We start from the raw sequence: 12,280 nt of genomic DNA on the forward strand, positions 1-12,280 counted from the left end.
TGACATCCTTTCAAATATTTAAACGTGGTTATCCTGTCACCTCTTAACCTTTCCTTCTCCAGGCTAAATGTACCAAGCTCCCTAAGCTGTTCCTCATAGGACATGGCTTCCAGAGCTTTTACTATTTTGGTTGCCTTTCTACTGACACATTCTTGCTTTTTGTGAACTTGTTATGTCACAGTCGCAGCCTCAGCACTCACTCTGGTCCCAGTTCTACACACCACCAACCTGTGTTTTGTGCAGGAACTTTTGATGTTACACAGATTTGGCAGCGCACTCTGGATTCCAGTAGTAATGTGAAGAACCTGATGAAGTGCCACTCTTTTTTTCTATTTCTGAAAGAAATAACTGATCCCATCTCAGTGGGAGCTTCTGGTAAATCCTAGAACTGAGATTTCCTTTGTGACAACTACACCCGAGGATGGCAAGCAAATGATGTTAACAGGCCACTGAAATATTCTGCAGGAAGTGGAAGAGAGAAGACTGGTAGTCCAAAGTTGTGGGTTTTTTAGAGAGCCAGGCCTTGAATAGAGGATACCTAGCATCCCATTCCACCTCTGCTCCCACACACAAACACACATTCATCTCATGGAAAGCAAATTGAGAAAAAATGTGGGTACCAACTGAATGCCACCTCCTTATCTCATACTCCAAAATCCTAAGTTGTCATTTTTTGGTGAATTTCTCCCCCACCTTTTTTTTTTTTTTTTTACTATCACAACTCTTTTTCCGTTGCTCTGTACTTGTGAAGAGGAAACTGAATTAAAACAGTGAGAATGGAATTTAATTTCCACGCTGGTTGATTTGATCATGCTGCCTTTTCTGGGCCCCTCCCTCCAGTTTGCAGGAGGAGGAGAGCCTCCCCAAACATTGTACAGGTTGCAGAGAACAAAAAGCTGATGCAGCTGTTGGAAAAGACGTAATTTACTAACAGTGGCACGAGCAGGCTTGGCTCCCTGCTGCCAACACAGTGCTTTCGGTGGTTGCAAAGTGGGTCACTGCTTTTAATCCTTCTAAGAGATGGCAGAGAGAGAGAGATTGAGAGAGAGAGATTGGGAAACAGAAAGCAGAACCATGAAAGACCCAGGTAATGGACAGCAACGTAAGAGGACTCCATGTGAAGCATAGAGCACAGCAGCAGCAAGTCTGGAAGAGGTCAGATATTTTCCTTCTTCACATTACCATTGCTGTTGAGGGCCAAACATTTGTCACAGGAAAGGCTGATCTATCCATGAGCGCACGCATGCACACACTATCCCCTTTCCTCACCAGTGGTGTTTGACAGTTCCTTGAGAATGTTTCCTTTCCTATTCAAGAGGTGCAATGTTGTGGCCTCGCTCTATGAGGCATTCATTGATGCCTTGATGCAACTGCAACAGAAATACCCCCTTTACAGTGAGCATTACACCATACTGTATTATATGGCTTTGTACTGGAAAGCACCCATTGTGACATGTTTATGGTCATGTATAGCGAAACTATTATTTATGCAACTCTTTGTATTCTTCTCATCCTCCTTTTCACATTCAGCTCTCTTCCAGAATTGTGCTCATAGCAGCAGATACTCCCACTTTATACTCACACCAGCCTTGTGGGGTAGGTTAGGTTAAAAGAGGCTGAAATTGAGCACTCCTTGTTCTCTAAAAATTACTGATTTGGGACAAGGGAAAGCAACTACATTTGCCATTTGTTTGGCAACTACAAACACAGCTTAAGATTTGTGTCTTAAGGCAGTTTCAACACCATACTACCTTCCTCATATTTTGAGAACACATGTAAAACAGCCCTTCAGCATAGAGCATGCATCCCAAGGGAGGTATTATCCCTACTGCTCCATGTAGGGAACATGAAAAATAATTTCTGATGCTAATGCCCCATTTGCACTTGTCCCAAGTGTCAGTTCCCCATGCCATGAATAGTTTACTCAATATGAACAAAGAGTAGCTAAGCAGTGTTTCTCTTGCCCTTTTACTAGTCAGCCATACCTTGACATTTTTACATGATCCCAATTTGGAGCTTGAAAAATCACTTTCTGAATTTATAGCTGATTGTTATATGTTTTTATTGTGTTACTTTGTAACTTGTTTATTTTGGCCTTGGTCCCCATGTAAGCCATCCAGAGTCCCTTCGGGGAGATGGAGGCAGGATATAAGAATGTTATTGTTGTTGTTGTTGTTGTTGTTACAATTCCCAGAATCCCTGAACTAGCGTGGCCACTGGTTGGGGGATTCTAGAAGGTAAACTCTAAAAAAAAAAAAAAAGAATGATTTCCTAACTTTGGTTTAGGCATATCCAGCCACAAATGTTCCCCTCGTGTTTTCCCAATTTTATTTAATTCAACAGGTCCTCCCATAAGGAAGCTCACTATGAGATGGAGACAGACCATAGCCTAGCAAGCATGGTAATTGCTGGGAAAGGCTCTCCCATACTTTCAGCTGGAGGTGCTCTTAGGGGTCTGGCTCCAACAACCACTTCCTCTTTGGCCTTCTTGCTCCCTCCAATCTGGGTCACAAAACTAGCTCTTCATCAGCAAGGTCTGGGAACACTGAAGACAACCTCAGCACACCCCACAAGAGGACTCATAAGTGATATGTGGGATAATCTGCACAAACACTGCTCATCGTCACAAAAAGAATCAGAGCTGAAGGAGCACAAACTGAAGGGACAGCTGAGGCCTTGAGGCTGTTTTAACAACAACAACAAAATGGAAGACTTCCCTGATCAGTAGGAAGAGAGCCAGGAGCTCAGGGCAATGAGCACAAGCCTGCCTGCAGAAGTCACCAGAATGCCCAGAGGAGGATTAAAATGCACATGAATCCAAAGCACTATATAATTTAGTAGAGAGCAATCCCATGTGGTTAAGTGAGCCCTAAGGAAAGCATGATGCATCTGTGGTTTAGAAATAGATGCCAGTCCACCTGCTTCCTGCTTGCCTGTATCAGCAGAGTCAAATACAACCTTTAATGCTTACCAAGCAGCTCCATGTGCAGAGTTACAAAACCCGTAACGTCCACATTAAAATCCTCATTTATACTGTCAGCCATAAAATATATTTTGTGGATGTGACATCTTGACCTCAAATTATAATTTCTCCAGCCACTTCATCACTGTCCAATCCCAGCCATTTTTTTAACCAATAGCCAAGATATGACTGCTTGTCTGTAAAGACAGGCCCATGCTTGAGACTAAATGTTATCAATCTTCAGAACTGTAGGCTTATATGAGATAGAAGAATCTGTGCAATATAAAGGCTCATCTTAAGGTATTTAAAGTCCTACTTTTTCACCTATTCTTTCCAAAGCTAAATAAACCCTGCAAGCCTCATTGTCCCAGCTATCATCCTGGCCATTAATTTTGCTAAGAAAACAGCATATTATCCCATGTTATTGGTATCTCTTGGATGATCCAGATACATGGGAGATCTAGATCCAATGCCTAGGTAAAAGATATGCTAGTGTAAGTAATGCTTCCTGTAGAGTACAAACTCCCTGATCTGTTGACTAGATATTCACAATTTCACTGACTCAGACTTCAAAAAAAAACCCCTCTGTTTGTGTGCCTCTCTAAGTCCCCTAGTGATATCCTATGGTATGCCTCCAGCTCAAATACAGTCAAAATACAATGTTGGCTATGATCCATGATGACAAGTATAGGGGCAAGGGTGCCTTGGAGCATAGCCCCAATAGATACAGAGGGTTATACTGTACAAAGAGCTCTTAAGACAGATGTGACAGAAGCTAGAACATACTGTTTCCTGAGAAAAAAGAGCAGAGGACAAAATCCTAATGTTACTATTGCTACAAAGTGCAGCCCCAGCACATGGGAGGCTGCAGCCTTTACCTCAGAGAATGAAAAGGGAAACAAGCTGGGAGGGACTGCATTGAGAAGTGGACATCAAAATCAAGGGAAAATAAAAGGGTTAGAGAGCAAGGGGGAAAAAACACCCCCAAAAGACATAAAACTATGGGAAGGCTTCTTTGTTCTGTAATGTTTTCATCCATAGTAGTCTACTTGGCAGATAACTTGGCTCAGGAGTAAAATCAACCAAAATAACATAGCGATGTATTGTCGAAGGCTTTCATGGCTGGAATCACTGGGTTTCTGTAGGTTTTTCAGACTGTATGGCCATGTTCTAGAAGCATTCTGTCCTGAGGTTTCGCCTGCATCTATGGCAGGCATCCTCAGAGGTTGTGACCTCACAACCTCTGAGGATGCCTGCCATAGATGCAAGAGAAACATCATAGAATCATAGAATCAAAGAGTTGGAAGAGACCTCATGGGCCATCCAGTCCAACCCCCTGCCAAGAAGCAGGAATATTGCATTCAAATCACCCCTGACAAATGGCCATCCAGCCTCTGCTTAAAAGCTTCCAAAGAAGGAGCCTCCACCACACTCCGGGGCAGAGAGTTCCACTGCTGAACGGCTCTCACAGTCAGGAAGTTCTTCCTAATGTTCAGATGGAATCTCCTCTCTTGTAGTTTGAAGCCATTGTTCCGCGTCCTAGTCTCCAAGGAAGCAGAAAACAAGCTTGCTCCCTCCTCCCTGTGGCTTCCTCTCACATATTTATACATGGCTATCATATCTCCTCTCAGCCTTCTCTTCTTCAGGCTAAACATGCCCAGTTCCCTAAGCCGCTCCTCATAGGGCTTGTTCTCCAGACCCTTGATCATTTTAGTCGCCCTCCTCTGGACACATTCCAGCTTGTCAATATCTCTCAGGACAGAATGCTTCTAGAACATGGCCATACAGCTCAAAAAACCTACAACAACCTAACATAGTGATGCCAAAACCTTGACTTGCCTCCCACAACCACCTAAAAATTATTGGACTTGTCATCTAGTATGTATGGAAGGTACCATGTAGAACAAGAGTGGCCTAAGACCTACATCCTTATCCCAAAGGCGGTAAACACTGACATGTTGTGCTCCCTTCCCCATCTTGGCAACCATTTTTACAGTCTTCTAGAGCTGTTTTAGCGTTTGTTCATTTCTTCCAGCCAACCTGTCATACCTTTACCAGGAGGTGAGCCTTGCTGAATACAGTGTAAAGATGTTGCAGAGGAGAGGCTGTGTGGGAATAAGAGAATGGCCCTCTAATCAGTTTGCTTTGGAAAAGCAATCAGCAGCTTGGTAAAGCAATCACAGCACTGAGGAGGGCCATTGTTAGGAAAGCCTTCCGAGCTCACATAAAGGTCTACAAAGTAATAATAATCATAAAACTTTATTTTTATTATTAAGATGGCATCTTGGTTAAGAAACTATAGTTGACTGTTCATTTTCAATTTTCAGCCTAGGAAACTGGATTTTTGCATCACTGGCCGACAATCAATTCCTCGATAATCAACTACTCAACTAAAGAAGGCTGCCTAAATGCCCACAACCAAGCAGGGAAAAAGAAGCAGCAGTTCCTAAAATCACTAAGATGGAATCAGATATATGCCTGTTGGTGTAAAGTAAGAAATAAAGATTCAGCTATATGCTGATCTGTTTTCGTGAACCCAAACATCTTCATTTTGACAACAGCTGACATCTCCCCATGGCCTATATCATTTGCTAAGCTCTGTCATTTATGTTTTGCTAAAAATCATAGAACCATAGAATTTGAAGAGACCTCATGGGCCATCCAGTCAACCCCCTGCCAGGAAGCAGGAAAATCACATTCAAAGCACCCTCAACAGATGGCCATCCTGAAAAGACTCTAAAGAAGGAGCCTCCATCACAGAGAGTTTCACTGCTGAACATCTCCCACAGTTTGGAAGATCTTCCTCATGTTCAGGTGGAATCTCTTTTCCTGTAGTTTGAAGCCATTGTTCCGTGTCCTAGTCTCCAGGAATGAATGTAGTATAATAACAAAACAAGCCTGCTCCCTCCTCCCTTTGACTTCCTCTCATATCTTGATGCATGGCCCTCATCATGTCTCCTCTCAGCCTTTTCTTCAGCAGGCTAAACATGCCCAACTCTTTAAGCCGCTCCTCATAGGGCTTTTTCTCAAGACCCTTGATCATTTTAGTCGCCCCCTCTGGGCACATTCCAGCTTCTCAACATCTTCCTTCAACTACGATGCACAGAACTGGACACAGTATTCCAGGTGTGGTCTGACCAAGGCAGAATAGAGGGGTAACATGACCTCCCTGGACCTAGACAAATGCTGTTATTGAAATATTATGTGAACCTTCATAAGCAACAAACCATATCTAGCTATTTTTTTCTTGATTACCACATATGCATTAGATATTGCTCATGTATGTTTTGACTTTGCTTGCCTAAGTTCTGGAAATATCGATGCTCGGAACAATCTATCTCGGCCAGTAGTGTGTGTTGGTTGGATTGAGAAAACTGCTGGGGACTGGTAGGTCCTTTGGCCAAAGTTATTGTTTGTTCTCTGTTTGCCTTCCAGTTTCAAACCTCATCCTAGTTTTGTGCCCCACATGGAAGGATACTGAAATGACGATATTTCAGCCCTACCAAACATGCCGACAAGCTTGCTTTGCCAGTCCCTGGGTCTTCATTCCATCTCCAATTCTTTCATTCACCAGAATTTTACTGGTTATACTATTGCCATAAAAACTGTCCTTTTTCAAAATGAACTTGGAACAAAAGGCCAGCTTCTTAGGGAGGACCCTTTTGGGATCCCTCCACTTCTAAGCATTGGCATCCCTCTTCTATTTGCTCAACAGCCTTGACTAAACTACAACCCTCTTCTGTTTCCTGCTGTGTAAACAACCTGTTTCTTCTGGGATCTCCCATTTGCTGGCATACTCATCAATCTCCAACCAAGGCCCAGAATAAAAGGAGGAACTCAATGACGGAGAAGCCAGTTGCTTGTGTGTGATTCTTACCCTGTTCGGAGTGAATGTAGAATAATAACAATGCAGCAGCTCTCTGGTGTCTTCTCCTTTTGGATCACCACAGATAACAACCTGTCCAAGAATAAATCAGAATTAAGGTTGTTCCCTAAAGTGGGGAAAAAGCAGACAGAAAAGTCCTCAGTGGAGACAGATCAGCAAAACACAACTACATCTTAAGTTCACAAGCGGAGGAAAAGTCCTCATTCCCTGAAGAAGAAGACTCGCTCAATGCGCTTCCCATAGGAGGAGCCTGTGCTTTTTCTGGGTTGAATCTGTGGGACTTGTCAGCTGACAGAACTGGATTTGTGAGGGCTCCAGCAGATAAGTATGAGAAAAAGTAAATGGGGAGGCCAAACATAGAAGGCACACTATGCTCAAAGGATACTATGCTTTGAAGGGATTTGTAGAACAGGCCTGGCTGAAGGCAGCCACTTATGGCTCAAAGAATGCTGTGAAGAGAACTGAACTAAGGACCATTCCACACAGCCCTATGTCCCAGAATATGAAGGCAGGAAATCCCACATTATTTGAGTGTGGACTCAAACAACCCAGTTCAAAGCAGATATTGTGGGATTTTCTGCCTTGATATTCTGGGATAGAGGGCTGTGTGGAAGGGCCCAGAGACAGGAAAGAGCTGGAACAGAGACAGGAGCATCAGTAAGAGGCAAGAGGTGAATATAGTTTAGGGATCTATGACTGACTGAGTTTAACAGTTAGTATATTAATTACTCGTGTCCTAATAAATTTCCACTTGTTTGTTTTTACCAGTGTTCCTGATCACATTGCGTTTGGTGGCGGCTAGTCAAGAGAAGCACAACAAATGCACTAGCAGCCACTGGTCCACATATAAGGGGTCCAATCCAAGAAGGGATTGTGTGGGGGAGCTTAGACCCTAAAGCAAAACTGCTGCATCTGTTCAGCACTCTGATCTGTACATTTTGAAACCAGAGGAACCACAGTCAAACCTGAAGACTGATGGCAAAATAACTTGCATTGATGAAGCATGAATTAGAAGCTGAAGAAATGAAAGGTTGCTTACCTGTAACCGTAGTTTCCCTAGTGGTATGCTGTGAATCCGCACTAATGGTATCTCTCTGCGCATGCGCAGCTTAGCTCGGACTTTTACAGTTAAAATTCAAAAAAGGACGGCGGTTGGCCCCGCGCACACTCCCCTGATAGCATAAATAGCCCGCGGAAGGCTAACCGCCTCAGTTCTCTTCGGCCGCAAAATCACTGCTCAAAGAGGAGGCATGACAAACTGCGGGGAGGATGGGCGGGGCCGTGCGGATTCACAGCATACCACTAGGGAAACTACGGTTACAGGTAAGCAACCTTTCATTTTCCCTGCGTGGCTATGCTGTGAATGCGCACTAATGGTAGTAGACTAGCAAGCTACTCACCGTGGCTGGTGGGCGTCATGCCACCGCAGAAAAAAGCACAGCTCGACCGAAGGAAGCATCCTTCTTCGATGTCAAATCCAGCTTGTAATGTGTCACAAAAGTCATCGGTGTAGACCACGTGGCTGCACGACAGATTGCTTCCAATGGCACACCTTTCATAAAAGCCGCCGACGCAGATTGTGCTCTTGTCGAATGGCCTTTGACCCCAAGCGGGAGTTCCCGTCCCGATCTCTGGTACGCCAACTTGATAACTGATACAAGCCAAGCCGACAAACGCTGAGAGGATATGGGAAGCCCCAAGGAGTCTTGACGATATTTTATGAACAGTCTCGTAGTCTTTCTTACGTCTTTAGTTCGATCAATGTAAAAGGCAATGGCCCTACGGACATCTAACAGATGGAGCCTTCGTTCTAGTGATGTGGAAGGTTCCTGGAAGAAGGCTGGTAGCACAAGTTCTTGAGACATGTGGAAGTTTGATGTTACTTTGGGTAGGAAAGAGATGTCTGTGCGGAGCACCACTTTATCTTTATGGATACGGAGATAAGGTGGGTCTACCCTCAGTGCACACAGCTCGCTCACCCTTCTTGCTGATGTGATTGCAACCAGGAAGGAGACTTTCCATGTCAAGTAGGACATGTGGCACGTAGCCATCGGTTCATAAGGAGGGCCCTGAAGGGACTCCAACACTAATTCCAAACACCACGACGGAGCTACTGGGGTAACAGCTGGTCTCTTGTTCCCCATCCCTTTTAGAAATAGCTTGACATAATAGTCTGTAAAAAGTGATGGATGTCCCTGTTTTCTCCTATGCCATGATAACGCAGCCAGGTAGCACTTAACCGACGATAAAGTATATCCTGAGTCCATTAAAGTACCAAGGAACTCTAACACCTCTGTAATTGGTGCTGTAACTGGATCTTTCCCTCTCGAAGTTACAAAGTCCATGAAGCGCTTCACCTTGTATGTATAAGAGCGCCTGGTGGAGGGTTTATGTGCTGCATCTAAGACTTCCCGAACTGTCGCAGACAGGTTGTCGGTTAGTCCCTGAGCAGTAATCTCCAAGCTGTCAGTTTCAATGTGTGGACATCGGGATAGAACACTTTGCCGTTTTGTGTTGTCAGGAGGTCCGCTCTGGTTGGCAGACGTCTGTACGCTCCCTGTGACATCTCCAGAAGAGCCGCAAACCACGGTTGCCGGGGCCACCATGGCGCGATCAAAATGCATTTGCTCCTGTCTCGTCGTAGCTTCGTGATTACTTTGAGTAACAGGGGGAACGGGGGAAATGCATATAGGTAACCCTTTGCCCACCCCAGAAGAAAGGCGTCCCCCAGACATCCCTGATTGTAATTTGGGTGCCTGCGAGCACAATATTGGGGACACTTCGCGTTCTCCTTGGACGCGAAGAGATCTAATTCTGGAGTCCCCCATGCATGGAAAATGAGGTCCAGTTCCTCCTGATTGAGGGACCATTCGTGGGTAGATAGAGGAGACCTGCTGAGCACATCTGCCAGTACATTCTCCTCCCCTGGCAAATGAACCGCTACTAGATGGATGCCCCTGGCTATACACCAGTCCCAAATGTGTAATGTCTGGATCAACAGTGGGTGTGACCTGGTTCCCCCCTGCTTGTTTATGTAAAACATAGTCGTAGTGTTGTCTGTTATCACCTGCACTACCTGACCTAACAGTGCTTGCTCGAAAGACTTCAGGGCCTTCTCCACTGCCTTTAGCTCTAACACATTGATATGGTGCACGGCTTCTTCGGGGGACCATATACCCTGGGCTGTGAGTCCCTCGAAATGCGCCCCCCAACCATGCATGGAGGAATCTGTTGTAATGATCCTTGATGGCTCGGGAAGTTGGAAGGGGTGGCCTGCCAAAACATTTGAAGGGTCTGTCCACCAATCGAGGGATTGTTTTACCATAGAGGGCATGTCCAACTTTGCATAGGGCTTGTCTACTCCACCCATGTGGGCTGACAGAAACCAAGTCTGCAGCGGCCTGAGACGGAGCCTGGCATACGGCGTGACGGTAGTCATCGAGGCCATATGGCCGAGCAGCGTCTGAACTTCCTTCACCGACACCCGATTCGCCCGAACAACCTTTACTATTAGGGCTTGTAGAGCCGCAAAGCGGTCCTCCGGCAAAAAGGCCCGTTGACGCTCTGAATCCAGCACTGCTCCGATGAACTGGATTCTGCGGCTCGGCAGCAGGTGCGATTTCTCTGCATTGACAACCAGACCTAGGGACTGGAGAAGAGAGAGTGTGGTTTCGATGTGCATTCTCAGTCCCTCACAAGTATTCCCCACTAATAGCCAGTCGTCTATGTACGGGTAAATGGCCACGCCCTGAGTTCGAAGGTAAGCTGCAATAACAGCCATACACTTCGTGAAAACCCTTGGGGCCGTTGTCAAACCAAATGGAAGAACGTTGAAACAGAAAGCCCGCTTACCAACCATAAAGGAAAGGTATTTCCTGTGGTGTTCTGCCATTGATATGTGGAAATAAGCATCCTTTAAATCTATGGTAGCGAACCAGGCATTTTTATTAAGCAGTGGCAGAATCAATGACAAAGACACCATGCGAAACCTTTGTGAAAAAATAAACTTGTTAACTTCCCTCAAATCCAGAATAGGCCGCAGGCCCCCTCCCCGTTTTTTAATCAAGAAATACCTAGAGAAAAAACAACTTGGGATATCACTAGGGTCAATTGGGGATATAGCCCCTTTCTCCAACAACTTCGTAACTTCCTCCAGCAAGGGAGGAGACTCCGGTGTGGACTTTACATTGCCCAACGGGGGCAAGGTTACAAACTCCATTGCATAACCTTCACTAATAACCCGGAGAACCCACTTATCAGTGGTTATCGAACTCCAAACATGACTAAACGGTCTTAACCTGTCAAAAAACATAACTGGTTGTGGGGGGGGCGAGGTCAAGGGAACTTCTGATCTAGGCACAATTGATTCTTTTTGATTTCTGACTACAAGGGGAACATCAAAGACGACGCTTCTGATTCCCTCCGGTCCTTGCCTTGCTGTTATAAGGCTGATACCTAGCCTTAGCATTATAGTTCAGCCTTCTATTGGGTTGGAATTTATTGTTTGAAGGCTTAAAACCAGTACTATTTGAATAACCACCAAAGTAACCTTTACGATAAGCGCCTGTTGGCTGCTGCCAACGCTGCCTCTGCTGATATCCCGGCTGCCATGGGGTGTCATATTTGGCTGCCTGCAGAACCTCCCTGGAATGTTTTATCTTCTCATCTGTAGAGGGGTCAAACAGGCCCTCCTCTGTCATTGGTAGGTCCTCGGCCAAGGAGCGGCTGTCCTCAGATAAGGAGGAGGCCCGGAGCCAGGCATGACGTCGAATAGCCGTTGCAGTGGCCAACAGTTTGCCGGCTGATTCCGCCATATGCTTTCCTACATCCTTTTGAAATTTTGAGAGGGGTATAGCCTCATTCACAAACGCCCGAGGTAACCGTCTCTCTTCCAATGGTAACTTATCAACATATGGAGCCATTTGGTTCCACAAAAAACTTTGGTAACCACTAAGGTAAGTAATATAGTGTGCAATTCTAGTGAACAACCCCGCTGCTATGTGGACCTTTTTCCCTAAGGAGTCTACTTTCCTGCCTTCCTTATCAGGTGGGGAGACTGTATACTTCTTAGGTTTCTTAGACTTAGCTGCCTCCGCCACCACTGTGTTGGGGACTGAGGGGCGAGCTATCCATTTGGCTGCTGACAAGTCAACCTTATAAAGAATGTCTACCCTTCTAGGGATGGCGGGGACAATGGAAGGGGGAACATCAGGGATTTTTGTCAGTTTCAGCAGATAAGGCAACGTTGGGAGCACTGAGGACGATGGGTTGTCCTGCTCCTCTGACGGAAACATCGGGTCATCGACTGCTGCTGATGACTTCGGGATGACAATGTCCAAGGCAGTTATCATTCTTCCTATTAACTGCATGAACTTATTGTAGTCATCAGACCGGGGAAGTGGATGATCCATGTCCTTCTCCCCTTTTGACAC

The 12,280-nt window shown here is 45.4% G+C and overlaps 1 protein-coding gene and 1 long non-coding RNA gene across 3 annotated transcripts in view; one reads left to right on the forward strand and one right to left on the reverse strand.

Annotated features, from left to right (window-relative positions):
* Positions 1–12,280, reverse strand: part of SPATA20 (spermatogenesis associated 20) — a 67,914-nt gene that overhangs the window by 14,559 nt on the left and 41,075 nt on the right. For both annotated transcript variants that reach the window (XM_060764755.2, XM_060764754.2), the window contains exon 15: positions 6,840–6,920. In XM_060764755.2, the coding sequence (XP_060620738.2) occupies positions 6,840–6,920 (81 nt within the window). The remainder of the gene's footprint in view (positions 1–6,839; positions 6,921–12,280) is intronic.
* LOC137096062 (uncharacterized) lies at positions 869–5,497 on the forward strand. Its single transcript, XR_010909210.1, has 2 exons — positions 869–1,155; positions 5,290–5,497. It is a non-coding gene; the product is annotated as an uncharacterized lncRNA (long non-coding RNA).

Source organism: Anolis sagrei, chromosome 2, assembly GCF_037176765.1.
Source record: "Anolis sagrei isolate rAnoSag1 chromosome 2, rAnoSag1.mat, whole genome shotgun sequence".
Taxonomy (NCBI): Eukaryota; Metazoa; Chordata; class Lepidosauria; order Squamata; family Dactyloidae; genus Anolis; species Anolis sagrei.